This window comes from Copadichromis virginalis, linkage group LG14 (assembly GCF_057382275.1).
Source record: "Copadichromis virginalis isolate Kocher_CV1m ecotype Utaka linkage group LG14, C_Virginalis_male_GT1.1, whole genome shotgun sequence".
Taxonomy (NCBI): Eukaryota; Metazoa; Chordata; class Actinopteri; order Cichliformes; family Cichlidae; genus Copadichromis; species Copadichromis virginalis.
In genome coordinates, this window is record NC_140631.1 from 22,439,827 (window position 1) to 22,464,699 (window position 24,873).

Sequence of the window (24,873 nt, forward strand, 5' to 3'; positions counted from 1 at the left end):
AAGTGGAGCCCACCTTCCGCTGCTTCCTCAGACACGTTCTGGAGGAAAGCAGAGACGCATCGTGTCTTCCTTACTCCGCTCTTCACCTGCTTTTACAGGTAACATATTTGTCATCGTGGTCTTCATCCTTGGGACCCGTAACACATGATCCTAACAGCAAACCTGTGTCACTCAGCAGCAGAGAGTTAAATGGATATGCTTAGCTATGGTTTCTATTTTGTAGAACACATTTTTTTTCTCTTTCCAAATATTCTGTGCTCTTGATGGTCCTCAGCACTTTATATCATCTCCTCCAGACTGCTGCCTTACCTCCTCTCTCTTCGTGGCATTGTGCCTTATCCCTCCTAATGGATATCGACCATAGAAAGACAGAGAGAAGCTGTTCACATATGGACACAGTGGGTTGTTCCTTTTTTTTTCTTCAGCTCAAAGCTAAACTAGTGCAGCATTGATGCATTCTAATGGATGTTAATTTCACAATAACATATGGTAACATCAGACTTGGATTTTTAGCCATGATCTTATAAAAGATTTTCCATCACTCCATCCATTAACTTTTGATTATCCTTATCAGGGTTGCGGGGTGGCTGGAGGCTATCCCAGCTACCACAGAGCGAGAGGTGCGGTCTACTCTGGGTTAAAATAAAGTTTCTTTTAACAAGCAAAACAGGAAAAAAACAAAACTATTGCAATGGGTATAATTTTAGGCATACACTCACCGACTACTTCATTAGTTGCATCTTGCTAATACTGGGTTGGACCCCATTTTTCCTTCAAAACCATCTTAATTCTTTGTCCCAAAGATTCAACAAGCCTTTGGTCCATGTTGAAAGCATCACACAGTTGTTGCAAATTCATCTGTGAATCTCCTGCCATTCTGAGGGAGCGCTATTGGATTTAGATGTGGTAATTGTGGAAGCTTTTTTAGTGCAGGGAACTAAGTTTGAGATGATCTAAGCTTTGTGCCATTATATGTTACCCAGCAGCTGGATACACTGTGGTCATAAAGGGAAGAACATGGTCATCAACAATACTCAGGCTGTGGTGTTTAAATAATGCGTGGTAATAAGTGGCCCAAAGTGTGCATATCCCCCACTATTATTCCACCATCTGACCTGTTGGTACAGCGCAGGATGAATCTATGCATCATGTTGTTTATGGCAAATGTTGACCCTACCATTCAAATGTCACATGTGAATTTGAGACTAGTCAGAACAGACAACATATTTCCAATCTTCCGCTGTTCATTGTGCCTAACAAGTAACAAGTGGTTATTTGAGTTCGTCTTGCCTTCCCATCAGCTCAAAGAAAGAAGCCTAAAGAAAAGCTCAAAGTCTGCCCTTTTACTCTGACCAGAGACCTGCTGCTTACTGGATATTTTCTCTTTTACTAACCATTCTCTGTAAATCCTAGAGATGGTAGTGGAAAATCCCAGTAGATCAGCAGTTTCTGAAACACTCAGACCTGCCTTTCTGACACCAACAACTATCATGCCATATTCAAAGTCACTTAAATCACTTTTATTCCTGATTCTGATGCTTAGTTTGAACTTCAGCAGGTCACCTTGACCATGTCTACATGTTTAAATACAGTCTATGCAGTCATTACCCTGTGATTAACTGATATTTAAACAAACAGTTGAACGTGTTTACCTAATAAAGCAGTATAACAATAATGTTACATAGCATAAATACATATGATGATTTTTTAATGAATTAATTATTGTATGTAAAGATTAATACTTACTCATGAATACGTACTAACACATTGGAATTAGCTGCAATAGGATATATTTTTAAAATACATTATAAAATTACAAAGTAACTGTTTTTTCTAAAGAAACAAGGAAATATTTTGGTATGATGTTTATACCTCAATGTAGATTATTACTATGCTCCTCATATGTTAAATATATATATAACTAATAGATAGTTAAATAGATAGTTGAAGCAAAATATTTTCCATAACCACGCATCTTATCTTGCTTTAGGACCTAACATAGAACCAAGTCCGCCAGAGCTTATTGTCATATTTTTACATGCTGCAGTGCCTTTTGTGGGAGTATTTCAAGTTGCTATTCATCAATACAACCATTATAGCCTAAATTTTAACAATATGTATGCATTAAGTCCACAGTAACTACATAAATTGCAAAAAAGTGCAATAAACTGCAAAAAAATTGAAAATCGTTTTGTTTTTGTTTTTTTAACAAATATTTCTAGTTAGAGTAATTTAAGAGGCTTAACCCTCAAAACTGTAAATACAAAAAAAGTTGTGCAAAATAGTTTCCAACCACAGGAAATATATTTTGAGCGTCTTCTTATTTTAATTTTTGACCGTTTAGCTATGTTTTACGGCTAACCGTGACCTAGGACAAGCTGATGGCATAAGATGTAAGTACAACTCCTCTGGTTTCATATGGAAAAAAAATTATTGCGCTAGCTTATGTGGCTGCAGTTCTGCCCGCTCCGACCGGTCTTAAAAAACAACAACATTACAAGGACATTTCTGAAAACCCCATTTCCATCTCACAAGTGTTGCAATTTCACAAATGAAGAGGAACTTTCTTTCTCCTGTCAGCACGAATGGATTCAATTCTGTCAAAGGTTCTTTCAAGACTTATTTCCCCCGAGACAGAATTATAACTGTTGATCAAGACTAAAAAGGCTAAATTGGATTTTAGATAATTTTGTAGAGCGGTAAAAACATTGTTGATTTACTTCTTCAACCACAGAAGACAGAGTGAAATATTTTACCATTCAATTTGTGGCTCACATAATAAATAAATAGTCCAAAATACGCATGTCAGATATTATTAAAGCCACCTGTCACTCACAACATTGCATCTAACATCTGGCAGATTTTCCAGACCTGTTGCCACGACAACTCCTTATATGTAAAAACCCCATAGAACTGAAAATAAGTAGGGCTTACCCAGGCTTTCAGAGAGACAGAGTTAGGCAATAATTTTGGTTTTTACACAGCAAGAGCGAATGTGAGAGATTCTAAGAGCACTTTAAAAAGAACAACTTAGAAACAAATTTAACTGGAACCCCTGGAAGTGATTCGTAGTAGGTAACTATGCGTTTTCCTTGAATGCCGATGAAGCAGTAGAGGGAAAGAAATCTCCCTCACTGAATTCCAAAGAAACATCCTGTATCAAAGGTATCAAAGAAACCCTTTATCAATAAAACTCAGAATATGAACCACCAACAGCAATGCATCCCTATATAAACCCAAGGCTTTAAACAATCAAAAAAATGATGGTGTGGTTTATACACCAACTTTTTTTCATCCTGCTGATATTTTTTTTCAACATGGCATTAAATGCATAGGCAGCACTTTACAATATGGTATACAAAATTGCAAGTATTTATCAAGGAGCAATTTTTTAAGAAATGAGAAGATCTGCTCCTTGAATGATGCAAATCAGATGTTTAATGTAAGCAAACTGTCAGTTTATATGTATCTAATTCAAAGTGGTGAATGTCTTCATTTGCTTATTTGAATCAGCGGGGATTATTTATTAAGGTCAAGGTTTTATTGTTCCCAAGTCTGTCTTAATTTTTGTCTTTTATGCCAAAGAACCAAAAGAATTAAGAGGGTGAGAGACAGAGAGGGTTAGAGAGAAAGAGAAAGAAAGTTGTTCCAAAGAGAATCCATCTAGGTTTTAAACTAAGCACTTGTAGCCAAACCACATGCAAATCTGAGTGCTGCTGACCTCAACTGAGGATACTGTCAGGTGGTGGAATGAATACTTCAAAGGCCTCCTGAACCTCACTAACATGCACTTAGTACAGGAAGTAATGCCTGGCCAATCACTGTGCCTGAGGTGTTTAAAAGAAAAACTCCCCTGTGGCCAAGCCCCTGGATGAGATTTTCCCTGACTTCCTTAACCCTTTAAAGCCTGTACCATGAAATAATTATCAGAAAGCTCAAATGTTTTGAAAATGGGGTGTTTAGTGAACCTCCCAATGAAATAAAAAATAGTAAAACAAATTAAAGATAGCATTGCATGTATGAGTTTTAAATTGTATCAAATTTGCTACATCAGACTTTTTTTGTTTGCATTTTATTCCTTAAAAATGTATTTTGCAATTTATTTTGGTTTTTCAGATTCACACTGGTGATGTTAATGTGTCAAAAAGACACGTATCTGGGAAGGTCTACATCTATGTGAGGTCGCTTCTGGTGTCTGTGGTCGCTGTTCCGCAAGTCATGTGGTTAGGTCATCTGTCTGAATTTAAGCTGATGATGGTCTTTAGTATCACTTGTCTAATTCTAATTATATACTATGTTTAGGGGCTGTAAAGCAGCCATAACAGTATTAAAGTCCATCTACCATCTGCTCATATTGTAGAATGCAATTGGATAAATGCACAAAGAGCACTAAACCTCAGAGTTGCAGCAACAACATAGGTCACATAGCCTGTCACAGTAAAAATCAATTCTGGGAGTTTTTTTGAGGTGAGTAATTTTAGTCTTCCAAGATCTCAGAAGACTAGAATTCGACCAAATCCCACTTAAAAGCCCTGCTGTCATAAGAATGAACATAATCATGATTTACTCATTTAATTTTGAGGTCTCATAAGAGTCAAACATGGCGTTACTTTTGTGTGATTAATATGTTTAACCACAAAATCAACTCCATCCATCCATCTTTGAAAGAATCTTTGATTCTTCTACAATTTCTATTGACATGACAGTTTGTTCTAAATAAACCATCAGAGCATGTATCTTCTTGATTCAGTCATTTCTTAACGTAATGTTCCTCCCTTTTCCACATTAACACGTTAACTATATTTGACACTCAGATCAAATCAGAGTCACATCTGACATAGTGCTGACATTGCCGTCCTCCTCAAACAAAGCCACAAAACATTTAATACTAACTCATTCATAAATTTATAATGTAAATGCTGACAAAGAAAGCATACAGCAAACTCATCAGGACAGCAATAAAGCAAACTAAATGACAACCGTTGTAACTTGTTCAACAGACATTTGTGACATTTGGCCCTTATTCCCCCGTATTCACCGTACCCAACAATGGCTCTGTTCCACCACAGATGTCTTTATCATTTCGCCTGATTAGACTTTTACGACTGGATGACACTATCATTATCATCTGCCCTCATCCTCATTGCATTTGCTGATGTCTCTTGATTAACTTACACAAAGCTGCAGATACACACAGAACCATGCATAGAAACCCATACACACACTTACAAACTCATAAAGGCAGATAGATAAATGCATTTTACTATTATGACACCATAGAAACATCAGACAGAAAATTTAAAGACACAAGGCAAATAATGAATTGACAGTGCAGACAGACAAACCTGTAAACGAGTGTGTCGTCCCCAGAGCTGTTGTACTGGACTTGGAACATCCTGACTCCAGATGTAGGGGTTTGACTGCTCCATCTAATGAGGGCAGAGTTTCCTGTCAGCTCCACCAATGAAACCCTCCTGTCTGCTCCTCTTGTCTCATTGTTGGGAAGTGCAACCTTGGAGGAGGTCAGGATGTCAGAAGGGGCTGGTTCAGAAGAAGGATCTCGACTGCGGCTTGTGCTGTTTGCCAGATGGGGCATTGCTGTGACGACTAGCTCCACCCTTCCCGTGGATTCACCTGCCGTGTTTGAGGCAATGCAGGTGAAGTTTCCTGAATCCTTTAGGGATGTTACATTGATCTCTAGGCTTCCATTAGGGAAGACTAATGTTCTGAAAAAAAAGTGAAATGGAAAATGAAATATCATTAAGATAGCAATCAATTGATCGATACATGAAGTCAAATGTGAATGTTACGAAAAGTAAGCTGTCTGCTGGATTCTTATTAGATAAACTGGATATTATTATAAGGAGTATCTGATACTGACAATATCATACCACCAATATCTACGGTACGTTGACAATATTTAGAATGACTGTTATGCTAATGTTTCTAACTGTGTGCTTTGGCATAACCAAAGGTGGCACTTGACAAGAAAAATGCTACTTATGTATTTTCCTTTGTAATTTGAGTAATACAAATTACAACTACTGAATCAAAAAAGACTTTTGAAAGAAAAGAGTTACAACACTCAAAACACTGTCAGTGATTTTATAATACATGTTTTTAATGCAAAACCATAAGGCACTCATACCTGTGCCAAGTGGGTTACCCAATGAAAATTTTAGCAATACATTATAGGTGAGGAGATTATGGCCTTAACAAATATTGTCCTGAACCATTTCAGATTGGCCCGCACATGTCAAGTGCCTACACCCCCCTACAATATCTGACTTTCTGACATAGCACAAAACTGGAAGAGCACAATATTGTAAAAACTCTGTTGCATATGCCTGTGTGTTTGCCAGATGTATAGTGGCAAACTCAGTGGGCAAGTCATATTCCATAGATTAATACCACAACTTTAATTTTTCAATGAATTTACAATGTACAGGGAAGAAATGTAGTATACTGGATTAAACTAGACCATATGTTGTTGTTATTACCTGGATCCATTGGATATGAGTCGCCCTTCAGGGCTGATCCAGTGGACTTCAGGCTCAGGGTCACCATTTGCTTTGCACTTCAGACTGGCAGGCTGACCTTCCATAGCCACAGTATGAGGTGACTTTCGTGTTAGAACTGGTGGGTCACAAATAAACTCCTACCATGAAAAAAAGATAAGGTCACACTTCCAATGTCAAAGTGATATATTATTATTATTTTTGTTATAGAACAAAAAAGCCTAGTGTCAAACTTTGCCATTTTTTTCAATTACTGCATAAAATTATTAAAAAATTGCAAAAAGTATCACCTCTTCCGGTATAGTCCAGAAATACTTGGCACTAAGGTCTGGGGGAGAGGCGCACGTTTCCAGATCATCTTCTCTGGTTAGTCTCCTCAACCACAGAAGTTCACAGTTACAGTGAAGAGGGTTACCTCCAAAACTCAACACAAGAGAGGAGAGGGGAGAGCCTTTGGACTTGGCATAAACTGGGATTCTAAGGAACAATGGGTCTGGGGGAATTTTCTTTAGCTTGTTCGACGTCATGTCTAACCTGTTAAAGGACGGCATACAGAAAGAAGGGGAGGGACGGACAAGAGAAGAAGGGAGTTATTTATAAAACCAATAGGGAGAGGCAACAATATACCAATTCAATGCTGCATTTGTACATCACAAAAAACACACCATTTGCCCTTTTCTATGTCCTTACCTTGCCAGTTTGTGCAGGTTGGTGAATACTCCCTGGGGAACATTTTCTATGAGGTTATGATCCATATTTAGGGTGTTGACATTGGTTAGGCGTCCAATTGTGTCCCAGGGCACCTGGGCAAGGTTATTGTAACTAAGGTCCAGGTCTTCCAGTGTGGACAGAAAGTCATCAAAGGCATGGGGAGATATAGAGTGAAGCTGGTTATTGGCCAGGATCAGATGCCGAAGGTTGGTCAGACCTTTAAAATGGTCATCCTGGTTGTCAAAAAAGAAAAACAAAAGGCAGTGAGTGGGTGTAAGTAAGAAATGATAACGACATGTGAGTGGATTATAATAAACCAGGGATCTCTCTTTTTAATTCAATGTCATCCATCCAGCCACCCATGTTACCTTTATCACAGTTAATCTATTAGAGTCTAGGTGGAGCGCTCTCAGGCGTCGCAGGTCACTAAAAGCAGAAGGAAGAATCTGGCTGATGGTGTTTCTGGACAGGGTTAGATGCAACAAGCTGGTCATGTTGGCAAAGTCCTTTCTTCTGACAGCTGGAAACAAGCGTAATAAACACATAAAAAGACCTCATCAACAAAGTAAATTAAGAATCATTATATACTGTACACAGAGAAGTCATCAGCTGGCTCATGAACTGTAAATATGTTGAGTGGGGGGCTGAAAAGTGGAATCCCCATGACATTGGGCAATAGAGTTCCTACGCGGTAAGGAGGACATTCCCCACATAGCAAAATTGGTATGTCCCCAATCTGGCCCACACAATGTGCTTACACATGGCCCACATACCACAAGGAATGATGGCCTTTTGGTGGCCCAGATCAGGTTTGCCAGAGGTGGCCCACACATGGGCCAGCACAAGACCAGCTGCAGACACACTGGTGGTCCTGTGCTGGCCCATGTGTGGATTACCTCTGGCAAACCTGATCTGGGCCACCAAAGGTCCGCCATGTTTAAGTTGTGTGCAGCCACGGGCCAGTTGCAGACACACTGCTGGCCCAGATATCAGCCTAATGTGTACCTTTATCAAGCCATGTAATAACAACATGTGCCGAAACATAATAGTGCAAAAGTAACATGACAAAACTCTGTTCGCAGTGAATGGACTGATTCTTATATAGCGCTTTTCTACTCTATTGGATTACGCAAAATACTCTATACAACATGCCACATTCACCCAATCACACACTTTCCCTAGACTGAGTGCTTCCTAATTACATTCATAAAGTAAATTGTCACTAGGTTTTGGATAAAATGTACACAATCCTGTCAAATCTGCATTTGAAATGTTGGCAACTATAGCAGTATAGTATTGCAACATGGCATTTGGGTCTTCTAACTAAAATAGGAAAATAGGAACATAAATAGTGCCATCATTGCCAGACATGGCCCACATCTGGTTGATATACACCTCGCCATGACACCGGTCAGTCAGAAGTGCCAGCTTTATGCCAGATTCAGGGAAGACCTGTTTTCTATGGGCTTGGGGCACATAACCCAAACCACAATCGAGCCAGATATGGCATGCCATCACATAGACAGTGCCATCTATGCCAGGCCTGGTGCACATCTGGTTGACATACACCTTGCCACGACACCAGTCAGTCAGAAGTGCCTGCTTGATGCCAGATCCAGGCCAGACCTGTTTTCTATGAGCCTGGGCCACATAACCCAAACCACAATTGGGCCAGATGTGGCATGCCATCACATAGACAGTACCATCTATGCCAGGCCTGGCCCATATCTGGATGACATAAGTCTTGCCAGAAGTCAACCAGTAGTGCCAGCTTGATACCAGATCCAGGCCAGACCTGCTTGCTATGTGGGTCTGGGCAAGTCAGGTCCCTCCAGACATCAGCCAACTTTTCAGAAAATATGACTCCTCAGCCATAAAAACTATTGATTCAATTCATTTTTCTGTTCAACCAGTTGTTGGTCCATTCATGCTATTAAACTGTTCATAAAAATAAACTCCATATGTGAATGTTAATGACATTAACAACAAACCTAACAGAAGCTAGGAAGGGGAAAAGAAGAAAGGTGATCGGAGAATGCAGGAGAATATACAGCTCGATAAAAGTCACAATTAATACAAGAAAAAAGTCAAATTGAAAGCAAATATATGGTGAGCAAATTCACAGAAAGATAAATAGACAAACTGACAAAATATAGAAAAAACAAAAGGCTAAATAAAACAGTTTAGGATAATAAGTAAAACCAACACATAAGAGGAAGACTGAATGTGGTTCTCTCAAACAGGGTAATGCAAAACTTAAATTAATTAAAATTTAAATGATCATTCAGGGTACTGTTAGATCTTTTTTTATAGCTTGTGTGCCTTTTGTTTTGGAGAACCTAGGAATAGAGCACTAACGGGAATCCAGATTAAAATAACAAGATAAAGCAGCACTTCAGTTCTTATAAAATAAGTATGTTTCAAAGTCACTCTTTGATATAAGCAGATGAATCATGAATGAGCTTAACTATGCTGAACCATAAATAACAAAAAAAGTATTAAAGTTAAAAAGAAATACTCAGGCTCATGAGAAAAAAATTAGTCATTGTCAGGCAGAGACAACAGAAAAGCTTCGTGACTGAAGCCAACATTTGTACTCACTGTTAACAAACTCTTCAGTTACAACCAAGTGTTCTGAAATAAGATAAATATGCTGCCAATTATCAACCAGCCTTTTAGTTCATTTTCATGTATACAGCCAAACCAAGCAAACTCGCTGCAAAAGGCTGGAATACTAGTCAAATTTCAGAGGCATATTAAAATAATGAAATGCAGGACAGACTGGAACGCAGTTACCTGTAATAAAGTTCTCCTGAAGCCGTAGCTCCACGGTGCGTCGATCAATGGCAGCAGGAACAAACAGCAAGCCCGTCTTGGAGCAGAGGATAGCGAGAGATGGGGAAAGGCTCTGGCACATGCAGCGTTTCGGACACGGCTGTCCCCTGCATGCTGCTGCCAGCAACAGCAAAGAGAACCACAGCCGTTCCATTATCCTCCACTGGCAACAGGGTAACTGGAAGACAGAAAGGAAAGAGCAATAATTTAAAGTAGATATGATGAAGAAGCAGATATACATAAAAAGGATAATGTCAGAAAGTGGCAAACTGAGGTGAATCAAAGGTGAAGTCTGTCTTTGTTAGCTTGAAAAATCAGCCAGCCAACTGCAGGACTTTAAAAATCTAAACACTATGATTTGATTCACAGTTGGCAGTAGTCACCTTGTTGCATTTCAATACAAGTACATGCAATCGTAGTCATAGTTTACCAGACTGTGTGGCAGCCAACAGCTCGTAGGTAAGGCAATCTCCAAGCAAAATTATATTGTCCAAAAAGGTTCTCTTCTTTACAGTTTGGGTTATATGAAAAAACAAATGTGGTTCTCAAAGTGTCAGCAAAGTCATCAAGGATGCACTTCTACATGTCACAGTTTACCAAAAAAAAGAGTTCCACTCTCACACTCTCACACCAAAAATAACTCGTGATTTTATATCTGTGTTTCAGTAGGCAGCGCTATGTTAGTCGTACCAGTTTGACTAACAGGTATATCTGTGCCATGGAAATTCTGTTCAGCAGGGGGTCTTGTCTGCTATTTCTCTAACCGGCTTCTACCTTGAAGCCTCAAAAACTCTAAAAAGAACATTATTAACAAGGCGTGACAGTCTACTATAGCATCTGAATATTTTAAATATCCAGTGTTTCCATTTATGTTAGAGTCCAAAGAGTGAATCTTATGCATTAAAAATAGAAAGCATAATACGATCATATCCTTTTTTAATGTACACAGAACAAAAATAGTAACTTGCTTACTCATAGATATCTACTTTTCTGCCACCCTTTTTTATTTGACTCTTTCTGTGGCATGCAATGTATTTCCTTCCATTAACTGATAATTAGTGCATGCCCATGTCCTGCTCTACTACTTAAATGCCATTTTAGACCATTGTTAGGTGGTTGCCAGGTAATATGATGGTGTCATTAAAATAAAAATGATATGATGCTTTTATCAGGCTGCATAATTCAATTCAATTTTATATATATAGCGCCAAATCACAACAAAAGTCGCCTCAAGGCACTTCATAGATACAGAGAAAAACCCAAAAATCATATGACCCCCTATGAGCAAGCACTTTGGCGACAGTGGGAAGGAAAAACTCCCTTTTAACATTCAGGGTAATGAGATTGTAATATGTAATATAGATTAGCGATGGCACGATACCACTTTTTTATGTCCGATACCGATACCGATATCATAAATTTGGATATCTGCCGATACCGATATGAATCCGATATAATAATAATAATAATAAATTTTATTTATGAGCGCCTTTCAAGTCACCCAAGGACACTTTACAATAGGATAAAACACTTAGTAAAACAATGGCAGAATAAGAACAATAAAATAAAGCACAAGATAAAATGAACAAACAGTGGATTCACAGTGAATATGCAGATTTGAACAGATGAGTTTTGAGTTGGGATTTAAACTGGGGGAGAGAACCAATATTTCTTATTTCAGGGGGCAGAGAATTCCACAACCTGGGAGCAGAGCAGCTGAAAGCTCTGCTTCCCATGGTGGTGAGGCGGAAGGAAGGTACAGTAAGCTGGACAGAAGAAGAAGAACGAAGTGAACGGGCAGAACAAGTGGTGGTTAACAGGTCAGAAAGGTAAGAAGGAGCGAGGTTATGAAGGGCCTTGAAGGTGAGCAGAAGAAGTATAGTGTTTTTTAATCAACAAAACTGTTTTTTAAATATCTTGCTGCATTTTGTATAAGTTCATACTCAAGTTTAAAACAACAACTACACTAAAGCTATTCTGTTATACCTGTATGCAAAAAAAAATATTTCATAGTTCAGCAATACTGATCAATCTAATAAACTTAAACCTACACCATCCTCCCTATTCTGGTATTTTAAAGAGTACTTAGCATAAATATTAAGCAACCTAACTAATAGGGTTCCAACTCCCAGCAACAACAAAAATAAAAAAATAAAAAAATAGGGAACCACCCCTCACGCTCCACCTCATGATGCTTAATCGACGTAATCAACCTTAATTTGATGCAGTGTGAAAAAAAATGCACAGAAATCAATTATTTTTCAAGAAATATTAAATAGATTCAACATCTTTCTTCAACAAAATTGCAGACTGCACAGATGGTACCTTCCCAAAGGAAAAAGTACTATAGCTTACTAGGGTATATATATATTAGACTTAATAGTCACTATATACAGTAATTGACTTCTATTCATTTTACATCAAATTAAAACTTTGGGTGTCAGATAATTATTTATTAAAAGCTAGACATTTTAAATGAGAATAAGAAAGAAAAGTATGTCTTTGTGCCCCCTTTTCCCTGTTAATGCCCTATCGGCCCCCCTGGCTAAACTTTGCTAGATCCGCCCCTGCACAGTTACCAGCGTCAGCTACGTAGAAAAAGATCCTCGAGTAGAAAGTAATATTAAATACATTCTAACAACAGCTGATCAAGCTTAAACGTGCTGCTGTTGTTCAGCCGCTGGTTTCCTCTTTCTGGTGCAAAGTGGGCCAAAAGCAAACAAGAGACACGGACTCGAGACAGAAAAGCCGATCAGCTGATCGTTAAGCAGTTTCATGATTGAAGTAGCAGCAAGAAGAGGCAGTCGCTCCATATATCGTTTGTTAAGCTTAACGCAGGAATGCTTTACAAACATTCAGAGATGGACTTACACACTTGCTTTACTTCTCTCGGGATAACTTTGTCGGAGATGAAATGCCGGGTTGCTAGCGAAGCTCCAAATGCTATCCAGACCACCGACAGGTCCCGCATGCCACAGCCGCTCTATCAGGTGATGCATACTGCTCCGACGTGCTAACGTTCTGAGGTGAGTTACGGCGTGTTGCAAGTTTTGTGAGGTGCTTTCGTGATATTTAATGGATCGGATTACTTTTTTTTTTTTTCTCCGATATCCGATCCAGTAATTTAGGTCAGTATCGACCGATACCGATACGTAATATCGGATCGGTCCATCTCTAATATAGATTAGAACATAATACATTTTTTATAAGGTATATAAATTTGATGTCATCCAATTAAATAACACAATGCTTTTATAAGGTGTTATAGGTCCACAAATGCTAAAGGTGAGTCATTTTAACCCACTGATAGGTGGTTGCTAGACAACAGGATGATGTTGTTATATCTGATATACATAAGAACATTCAGAGGCCTAAGATGTACCTGTTTGCTAAGTATGGTTTCTCAACTCATCATAGCAGCTGACAGAGCGTTTGTTTATCACAGTAAGATTCTACTGTACCTCCCTCACATTTCCTTCATGCAACACATTATTCACATTTTTCTGTCATCGAGCCTTATATTTCATTTTCTCTTCACACTTAACTCGCTCCATTACTTCAACTACAAACCAAGATGAATGCATCACATGAAGCTCTTCAGTAATGTGCAAAATGTGATGTTACAAGTCTTACTCTGTCACTCTGCAGCCCACTATGCTCTAGCTGCTTGTCATTCAATATATTAATTCTATTCTGTTTAACAAAGGGGTAGAACCCAAGTCAAAACATAGCAATCATCATACTTCAAAAACAAGTTTACAAAAATTAAGAAAAAAGGAAAAAAAACAATTCTCTATCAGTTCATGTTTGAGAATATGAAACATAAGAACAGTGATTTAAATTGGCTGAAGCTACACAAAGTTTGCCTTTAACAATTGTAATGTGTTAATCTGAATCATGTATTCGTATTCTGACTATGAGTTACAGCAAAAGGAAATTTTCATTCTCTTGCTGGGACTTCAGTTTCCTTATACATATTGCCTTAATTTATCTCATGTGTACTCTGTGGCGGACAGAATCTAAACTCTGACATTGTTATTATTATTATTTTTATTTCAAGATGTTTGAAGTATTTAATTTTTAAACTGTATCAAATGTATCTTTTTTCCCTATCCAGATTGATTGTATGTCTCCTTCCTTCAAATGATATGATATCAGCTGAGTTTGGATGATACAGATCTTGATTAGAAGCCTAAAGTTTAAATGCAGTTTCTACAATTCCTGGGGCAAAAAATTGGGTTTCCCACATGGTTCTTTTAAACATGTCTCACTTCCTACCAAATTTTCATCACAGGTTTAACAGTTATAGTAATGTTGCTTACCTCTCACCACTGCCATTGCTTGAATGGACACCATGGTGACTTTTCCTTAAAAATCATGACAATAATGTATCTGTCTTTATCTACATACCACTTTCAACACTTAACAATTCTGAATGTGTCCATTCATAATAATGGGTAGCCACAAAAAAGCATTTGATCGCTCTAATACATCTCACTAGCTCTTTTTTTTATTGGCAATAAGATTAAAATAACCACGGATGGTACATTTTACATATTCGCTATACAAAAGAGACGTCCCTTGCTGAGCCTGTGTGCCTCGGGGTACTTTCTTGACAATTGAAAAGAGGCCTAAATTTTGAAAATGGTCCTCACAATAGGCTTTGTCTGAAGACTGATCAAGCTGTGAGAAACACTATTGTAAAAGTGACTGAATGAATCCCATATGTGAAAAGGGGCTCTTTCCATTTTATTGTAATGCCTCTTTAATGTGTTTATTTTCCATGAATCCTTCATGTCCTTAACCCACTCATCCAGATCCTATGTATTCATAACGTATCTTCAGTGTAATAACTGCTACACTTTGAACATTTAGATATACCTCACTTGGTTTTCTCACTCATCCAGACTATGGGGGTTTCAGGCGATTCAATTATGGATATATGTTTTTTGCTTTATGTGGAATTCAGTGGGGATGCTGGTGATGAGTCACCCACCCTTACTTACAGCCATGCCTGTTTGTCTGTAAAGAACTAATAACACCACAGAAACAAATGCAAGCTGTGTGTATTTGCTGCCACTTAGATTGGGCCATTATAATTGCTGGCAATAATTTGAAATACAATAAAAATGCTCTGCTAATGGTTTGTTAAGATACTGGTCGGAACCAGCTGAAACAGTAAATGGAGAAATTTAGGGACAAACACAAAATTAACACAAAAAAATCTGCTTTTGCTAAGTAAAACAGATCAGAAGTGATTCTAGTTGATTTCCATTTTTATTTTCTTTGTTTTGTTGGTCTTATTTCAGAACACCTGGTCGGGAAATGCTCAAAAATCTGGTCTCCACCATAATACTTTGCAGTTTACAACCACTCACAGACCAGGCCTTTCTCATCAGTTTATTCAGTCTTTTGGTGTCTGATGCTGCTCCACCAGCAGACCGCAGCAAAGCACACTGCACTCGCCACAACTGACTGACAGACAATCTCCAATATTTTGCTGTGTAATTTGAAGGATCTCATCTTCCTCCAGAAAGAAAAATTCTGCTCGTAGAGCCTCTGTGCTGGTTTTCCAGTTTAGTCTGTTGTTGATAATAATGCAAGGCCACTTGTATTCCTCCAAGATGTCAACATCAACATTCTGTGTTCCAGAACAGACATACACAACTGAAATTTGGAGGCTCGGAAGCTGAATAGGAATGGGGACAGTCACTTGTGGAGTTCCTGTACTGCACACCACCAAATCAGACATGTCACTGCTAGAGATGGACTGATCCGATATTACCTATCGGTATCAGTCCGATACTGACGTGAATTACTGGATCGGATATCGGATAAAAATAAAAAAATGTAATCCGATCCATTAAATATCAAAAAAGCACCTCACAAAACTTGCGACACGGCGTAACTTGGCTCATAACCGTAGCACGTTGGAGCAGTGAGCTCACGTGATAGAGCGGCTGTGTGTATTTATAGCCTCGCTACCAAACCAGCATTTCATCTCCGATGAATTTATCCCCGAGAGAAGTAAAACAGCTTAAGCTTAACAACCGATATATGGAGCGACTGCTTCTACTTGCTGCTACTTCAATCGTGAAACTGATCAATGATCAGCTGATCGGCTTTTCTGTCGCGAGTCCGTCTCTCTTGTTTGTTTATTGCTCACTTCGCGCCAGAAAGAGGAAACCAGCGGCTGAATAGCAGCACGTTTAAGCTTGATAAGCTGTTGTTAGAATTTATTTAATATTACTTTCTACACCAGGATCTTTTTCTACGCAGCTGATGGCTGGTAACTGTGCAGGGGCGGATCTAGCAAAGTTTAGCCAAGGGGGCCGATAGGGCACGAACAGGGAAAAGGGGGGCACAAAGACGTACTTTTCTTTCTTATTCTCATTTAAAATGTCTAGCTTTTAATAAATAATTATCTGTATCTTACACCCAAAGTTTTAATCTGATGTAAATTGTATAGAAGTCCATTACTGTATATTGTAACTGTTAAGTCTAATATACCCTAGTAAGCTATAGTACTTTTTCCTTTGGGAAGGCACCATCTGTGCTGTCTGCAATTCTGTTGAAGAAAGAAGTTGAATCTATTTAATTATTCTTGAAAAATAATTTATTTCTGTGCATTTTTTTCCCCACACTGCATCAATTTAAAGTTGATTACGTTGATTAAGCGTTATGAGGTGGAGGGTGGGGGGTGGTTCCCTATTTTTTTTTTTTGCTGGGAGTTTGCAACCCTATTAGTTAGGTTGCTTAATATTTCTGCTAAGTACTCTTTAAAATACCAGAATAGGGAGGATTGTGTAGGTTTAAGTTTATTAGATTGATCAGTATTGCTGAACTATGAAATATTTTGGGTGCAGTGTATTTTTTACACACAGGTATAACAGAATAGCTTTAGTGTTGTTGTTTATTTAAACTTGAGTATGAACTTATACAAAATGCAGCAATATATTAAAAAAACAGTTTTATTGATTAAAAAAACACTATATCATATTCATATCGGTATCGGCAGATATCCAAATTTATGATATCGGTATCAGACATAGAAAAGTGGTAGCGTGCCATCTCTAGTCACTGCCCAGTCTCACATACTGCAACCTATCTGTCAGACAGCGAGTAATTCATGAGAGGGAGATAATTTTACTGACTTTCTCTGTCTCTTCTCTCAATAACAGCAGCTTTCTTCTGGTTTGATTTCTCCAGCTGTTTCACAGTCAATTCAGATGTTTATCAGATATTGTTATGGGGCTGATCCACAGAGTTCGTTTGACAGGAAGAAGGAGATAAGCGCCAAATCAGTGAAGGTAGTGAAGGTGTGTAGACACCAGGGTGCATGATGAAGGAAGCCACAAATGGCTGTGAGCTGAACCTGTTGGAACTGTATTGTGTATAGTTCATTTGCTCGCTCCAGGCTACCCACTGGCTGCCTGCTACTTTAAAACCAATGATTTTCTTCATTACATTCAACACATCCTTCATGCTGTTTTGTAAGAATCACCTCCTTTTCTCAGTTTCACCCTTAGGTCATGCTCCTCTCTCTTTAGTTCATCCCTGTGCCCAGACCTGAAGGCTTTTAACTTTCAATTAAGCATTTCTTTCAGGTCAAAAGTGATCCATTGCTTATTGTTCACAAAGTAGTTGTGGCTGGTAAAATGGTGTATTCACAAAATTTGATATATTCCTTCATCCTCTGTCCTTCAGTCAAACTGTGAACGTCTTCTCGATGTGGTGCACTTTAGCCTGTGTCCACAAAGCAGTCCTGCAGTGTCCCCATAGCCCCATTTGCCAAAGTGTTTTACTGTTTAACAAGAAGAACACACTTTGGTGCTTTGGTCAGATCTGTCAGGGGATGGGAGTGAAGTGGCACTGGATGCTTTAGTAGCATTTGCCTACAGCAGCAATAACATTTAACAAGCAATAATATTTTGTGCCCTATGATCAACTGGCCATCTGTACAGGGTTTACCTTGCTTCTTCAATGACAACTGGAATGGATTTTAACACCCCTGTGTGACCTTGAATGGATGGATAATACAGACAAGAGCACTTTATTGACATAGGTGTTCATAATGTATGTGTTAATTATAGATAGTGTACATGTTATCAAGACCCATCAGTGTTACATGTGCCAGATATTCATAAATGCCTCTTTGGCTAACAAAAGGTCTAAAAAGTATCTAAAAAGCATAAATGTCATAGGGCCATAAAGTTAAATAAAAGTGCCACATAAATATCCTTAACTGATTTAAATCTTTTTCCTTAAACAACCTGTTATACTGGATGTCAAATCAACAAAATCTGGTAAATTTCTTCATATCACCAGAAATGTCAGCGCTTAAAAACAACACCTAATTGCACCCAGCATCATTCTGAGATAATTACACTACAGCTTTTTTTTTACAAGCAATTGTAAAAACTACCAGAAAAACACTGTGAATTTGTATGTTTTTGCAAAGTAAGACACAAACACACTGAGTTTCTTTGTTTTGCTTGACAGTATGATCTCTCCTTAGCAATAGGGAATCAATCAGCTGCTCCCAGACAGGGTATTTTTCAGTGTGTTTAGGCCAGATATTGTAGCAGAAAAAAAACAGGGATTTCTACTCTGTGCAAAAAAAAAGCAAGACATTCAAACACACTAGCAGAATTGCTTTGGAGTGTTTAGACTTCACTTATACTGGAGAGATCTGAAGGAAGCGGTAATTAGCAATGCACACTGGGGAAAAAATCCCCAATTTCTGAGAAGAAAACCCCCTAAAAAACAAAAATCTTCACAGGTCATATTGACGCTCGCTGTGATGACAGCCCCTCGTGGTCCCTTGTGTCCTCCGATTAAGCCTGTGCTCTTCAGTCGGAAAGAACAAGACATGATCAAAGTACTCCAAACCCAGTGAACATAATGCATTTACAGCAAAATGGAAAACAAAAGAAAAACAATATTTACAGCATTCACATTGTAAATATCAAGGATGTGACATCACAAAGCAGAATTTACTAAAGGTCACACAAGCAGAAATGGATTAGTTGTGAGATTTGAGAACTAAGAGAGCAGTGTTATTACAGTCCCATCTGAAGCAATTTGCAACGCATATTACTACAGACACACATAATGGAAAAAGAAAGAGGGAGAGCAAAAATCAGCAGGCGAGAAACATCAGAAAGCATCACAGGTATAAATAAACATAACAGAAATGAAAATGAATAAAAAGCTAGTTGTCAGATAAAAAGAATGATACTGTGAATGAGCAGGGAATGAAGTGATGATGCAAAAATGCTCAAGATAAAGGTTTAGTTCTGTCTAATTTAGATTTTTAAATCTAAATATAAAATGAGTAACAGTAGGTGGACATTAGGTAAGGCTGCACTTTTTGCAGCGATCTTGTATAGAAAACTATTCGGCGTGTATATAAAACAGGTCCACGGCTCCGAACCATAGTAAAGGGACCTCTGGCTAATACGTCAGTTTCTGTGTCAGGGTCGTTGCCGAAAACTAGCTTTACTTTGTTGTCTGGGTCAACTTTGCTTGCGAGACACAGAGAGAGGCGTTGAAAGACTGCTCCAACGGAACTTATTGTTTCGGACGAAAACACAAACACAGTGTACAGTCAGGTCTTAATACCTTACTTACAACTGGGCTCCTCAGACACTCCACTCTTCTTGGTTGCAGTGGTTATTATTATATTTACATGCTTCCATCTCCTGTTTCTGCTCGGTGACAGCTCGTACATTTCCTTTTTCTCCCTCCCTTGTGCTCACAGACACAAAACCGGTATGGCAGTCCATTCTCGCTGCAGCACGGACTACACTGCCCATGAGGCTACATTCTTTAGGGCTATGCCTGTAACACTCTGACTATTGCCTTTATAATACATAATTTTTTGACTAATTTTTTAAAATATTTCTTCACGTCATTATGCGGCCTGCAAGTGAGGTGACATGGGCCACGAGATTGAGACACAGGCATTAGAGCCTCTCAACGCTTGTTTTGTTTGAGTTTCCACCGGAATTACCAAAAATAGAGAGGGGGACAGCCTAACATATGAAACAGGAAAAGACCGCCGTGTAATCCATTTATTTCAACAAAGTAACTGTATTCTAAATACCACCCATTTAAACGGTAACTGTAACGGAATACAGTTACTCATATTTTGTATTTTAAATACGTAACAGCAGTACATGTATTCCGTTACTCCCAAACACTGCTTAAAGCTAACGTTTTAAAAACATTTTATCACCATCTTCTGTCAGAACATGATGTCATGTGGTTGGTTGGTTGGGGCTGATAGACTTACGTTAGTTTATGTTAGCTAGCTAGTGACAGAATCAATAACTCAGAGAGAAATAAGGGCACTAAACCTTAAAATCAGGTCAGATTTGGGCTGCCCCTGGTTGAGTTTTATGTTAAGAAACTGAGGATATACTAGGGCTGCTCGATTATGGCAAAAATGATAATCACGATTATTTTCACTGAAATTGAGATCTTGATTATTTGACGATATTTATTTAACAATGACTTTAAAAAATAATATAAAATAGTGTGCAACACCACTGAAGTTTTTTTTACCTCTCTTTTCAACCAACAGCAGTCACTCTCCTCTCCAAATAACTTCTGCTTAGCTTTCCGAGCTTCCCTCGGGTCCTCTTAATCAGTGGTCTCCAACCTTTTTTGCGCCACAGACCGGTTTATGCCCAACAATATTTTCAAGGACCGGCCTTTAAGGTGTCGCGGATAAATGAGGGAGGGGCTAATAATCGGCTCAGTCAATTTTAATGATCGTTGAAAGCCCAGATCGTAATCTTGATTAAAATTCGATTAATTGAGCAGCCCTAGGATATACCGTCCACTTTCACTGTCTGTCTCGTTAGCAGTAATTGACTGTTGCTGTTTGGCTAGCTGCACTCGAAGAGCCTGTTTGAGCCAGGTGGTTCACTGGAGTGTACCAAGTAGTGCAATCAGCTGATGCTATCAGGACAGGTAATAAAATAATCTTTCTCTTCCCAAGAACATCGAGACAGTTTACAACATAACAGCCTACTATATGTACATGACATCACAAATATAACAAAGTTTCTTACAGGAGCAGTCGGGAATCTATGGAAGAGGATTAAGGCCACTGGGGGGCAAAAAGTAGGGATGTCTTTTTTTTAACTTATTTCTTAAATCCAGCTTCACAGACAGTTTTAGATCTAGGTCAATTTTTGAGAGCAGGGCTCAGTGGTGTAAATTAGCCTTTACATGTGTTGCATTTCATGTCCCCTTTAAGTCATCTACAGATTTAAAATCTCCATTTAAGCATTAAAAAACATTTCCAAAAACAGCTTACTCTTCAAAATACTCATAGTCACCTGGTGACTTGACTCACATGCCCCATAACACCCCAGTGAGAGTAAAATAATGACTTTTAAAAAATATATCTGAATTTATAACTGAATTTTCTGAAATGTGCACCGATTCAGGCCCCAAGTTTGCTTTCACTGGCTTAACAAAGTAAGGTCTGATTGTAACTTCTGGGTAAGCAAATGTCATCTCACTCTTCTCTTAAATGCCCATTGAAAGATATCTTTATAATGGCAGCCCCTGTCCTAGCCTCTAGCTAAGTCCTGGTGATATGATGTCATATCCTTATGAATTTCAAAAGAATCTCATTTAATATGAGGGCCTCAGGTGATGAATTTTACTCCAACTGGCAACGTTTGATCTCGCAATCAGTAAGGCTCATTCCTGCCGAAGTAACACATAAAAAATGATATACTGTATGAATATATCTTGCAGACTTTGTATATGCAAGACAGGAAGACAACGCCATTAAAATTTGTATGGTGCAATATAGTCCGCTGAATCACCAAGTTTTTTAGAGGCGAATTAACAAAAATTCACTGCTGGAATACCACGTGAATGAAAATGCTTTGAAAATCGCCAAACAATAACTCCTTATTATTCAAAACAGGTGAGTGGTTTTTGAAATCTTTATTCTTCACTGTACTCTATAGGTCATGCTTTTGCCACAAACATAGATGGAACCCATGTGTGACCTTTCGTATATCGCCACTACATCAACACCACCATCACCACATCTGTTCCTTTGGACAATCCTCAATTTTGTATTAACCAGAATAAAAAATCCACTGCAAGGCAAGGCAAGGCAAATTTATTTGTATAGCACAATTCAACAACAAGGTGATTCAAAGTGCTTTACAGAGACATTAGAAACAAAAACAAATAAAAAGCATGATTTAAAATTGATTAAAACAAGCAAACAAACAAACTAACTAAACACACACATTTCACACCTGTTCGCGCGATCTGAACCCTTATCGTAAGGGGAGCTACCAGTCCTTCTGTGGCCGAGCTACTTTCTATTTTAAATTCCCTGAATTTAAAATACTCTCTAGACCCAGTCTAGACCCAGTTGGGGAGCTACCCAGAGCTCTAATCCCACACCTGTTCGCGCGATCTGAACCCTTATCGTAAGGGGAGCTACCAGTCCTTCTGTGGAGAGCTACTTTCTATTTTAAATTCCCTGAATTTAAAATACTCTCTAGATCCAGTCTAGACCCAGCTGGGGAGCTACCCAGAGCTCTAAACCCACTTAACAAACAAACAAACAAACAAAACAGTATATAAAATCAAAACAGATAAAATCAGAACAGTAGATAAAATCAGTAGTTAATGTAAGTTTTGAAATTTAAGCTTAACAAACAAACAAAACAGTATATAAAATCAAAACAGATAAAATCAGAAATAGATAAGATCAGTAGTTAGTGTAAGTTTTGAAATTTAAGCTTAAAAGTGTGGATTTGGTGCTTTATTCAAATGCAGCTGAGAATAGGTGAGTCTTCAACCTGGATTTAAATAAACTGAGTGTTTCAGCTGATCTGAGGCTTTCTGGGAGTTTGTTCCAGATATAAGGAGCATAAAAGCTGAATGCAGCTTCTCCGTGTCTGGTTCTGACTCTGGGAACTGATAAAAGACCGGATCCAGATGACCTGAGGGATCTGGAAGGTTCATACTGGGTCAGGAGGTCACTGATGTATTTTGGTCCTAAACCATTCAGAGCTTTATAGGCCAGCATCAGAATTTTAAAGTCTATCCTCTGACGGACAGGCAGCCAGTGTAAAGACCTCAGAGCTGGACTGATGTGGTCCACTTTTTTGGTCTTAGTGAGGACTCGAGCAGCAGAGTTCTGAATGAGCTGTAGTTGTCTGACTGATTTTTTAGGTAGACCTGTAAAGATGCTGTTACAGTAATCAAGCCTACTAAAAATGAATGCATGGACTAGTTTTTCCAGGTCCTGTTGAGACATCAGATCTTTTATCCTTGAAATATTCTTGAGGTGATAGTAAGCTGACTTTGTTATTGTCTTAATGTGTTTATCTAAGTTTAGGTCTGCATCCATCACTACACCCAGATTTCTCGCCTGGTTTGTGGTTTTTAGGTGTAGAGATTGAAGTTCTCTGGTGACCTGTAATCGTTTTTCTTTGGCGCCAAAGACTATTACTTCAGTTTTGTTTTTGTTTAGTTGGAGAAAATTGTGGCACAACCAGTCATTAATTTCCTCAATGCATTTACCAAGAGCCTGTACAGGGCCTCGGTCTCCTGGTGACATTGTGATATATATTTGTGTGTCATCTGCATAGCTGTGGTAGTTTATTTTGTTGTTCTTTATAATCTGTGCCAGTGCGAGCATGTAAATGTTAAACAGAGGGGGTCCCAAGATGGAACCTTGGGGAACTCCACATGTGATACTTGTCTGCTCAGATGTGAAGTTACCTATTGATACAAAGTATTTCCTGTTTTCTAAGTATGTTTTGAACCAGTTTAGTACAGTTCCTGAAAGACCTGCCCAGTTCTCCAGTCGTTTGAGTAATATGTTGTGGTCAACTGTATCAAATGCTGCACTGAGATCCAGTAAAACTAGGACTGACATTTTTCCACTGTCTGTGTTCAGACATATGTCATTAAACACTTTTGTCAGAGCGGTTTCAGTGCTGTGGTTCTGTCTAAAACCTGACTGGAAGGCATCGTAGCAGTTATTCTGTTTTAAGAAGTAATTGAGCTGTTGAGAAACTGCTTTTTCAATGATCTTACTTAAAAATGGGAGATTTGAGATCGGCCTGTAGTTTTTCATTTGTGTCTTGTCAAGATTGTCCTTTTTCAGTATAGGTTTGATTACAGCAGTTTTTAGTGGTTCTGGAAACACACCTGACATTAAGGAAAAGTTGACGATCTGTAACAGGTCTGACTCTAAAGTCTTTGAGACCTTTTTGAAAAAACTTGTTGGCAGGACATCTAAACAGCAAGAGGAGGAGTTCAGTTGACCTAAGATGTCCTCCAGGTCTTTGCTGTTAATCGGGTGAAACTGTTTGATGGTGTTTAAACAGTTTTTCGGTGGACACAGTACATATCCTGGATCTGCTGTTGATGTACCAACTGCTTGTCTAATCTTTTGGATTTTGTCTGTGAAGAATTTGGCAAAGTCATTGCAGGCCATGGTTGAATGAAGTTCAGCTGCCACTGGCACAGGAGGGTTTGTTAGCCTGTCAACTGTAGAAAATAAGACCCGAGCATTATGGCTGTTTTTAGTGATGATGTCAGAGAAGTAGGACCTTCTTGCACTCCTCAGTTGTAAATTATAATTGTGAAGTTTCACTTTATAGATGTCATAATGAACCTGGAGGTTTGTTTTTCTCCATCTGCGCTCAGCTTTCCTACACTCTCTTTTTTCATTTTTCACTAGTGTGGAGTTTCTCCATGGAGACTTTTTCCTTCCAGAGATAACCTTCACCTTAATGGGGGCAATAGT

The 24,873-nt window shown here is 38.5% G+C and overlaps 1 protein-coding gene across 1 annotated transcript in view; it reads right to left on the reverse strand.

The window, feature by feature from the left end:
• The window catches only part of LOC146693939 (leucine-rich repeat and fibronectin type III domain-containing protein 1-like protein), a 194,875-nt gene that overhangs the window by 69,872 nt on the left and 100,130 nt on the right, over nucleotides 1-24,873 (reverse strand). Inside the window, exons 3-8 of the mRNA XM_085429951.1 lie at nucleotides 10,026-10,242; nucleotides 7,598-7,749; nucleotides 7,209-7,462; nucleotides 6,809-7,052; nucleotides 6,501-6,658; nucleotides 5,346-5,726 (exon numbers count right to left, since the gene is read on the reverse strand). Coding sequence (XP_085286077.1) covers nucleotides 5,346-5,726; nucleotides 6,501-6,658; nucleotides 6,809-7,052; nucleotides 7,209-7,462; nucleotides 7,598-7,749; nucleotides 10,026-10,218 — 1,382 coding nt within the window. The 5' untranslated portion in view covers nucleotides 10,219-10,242. The remainder of the gene's footprint in view (nucleotides 1-5,345; nucleotides 5,727-6,500; nucleotides 6,659-6,808; nucleotides 7,053-7,208; nucleotides 7,463-7,597; nucleotides 7,750-10,025; nucleotides 10,243-24,873) is intronic.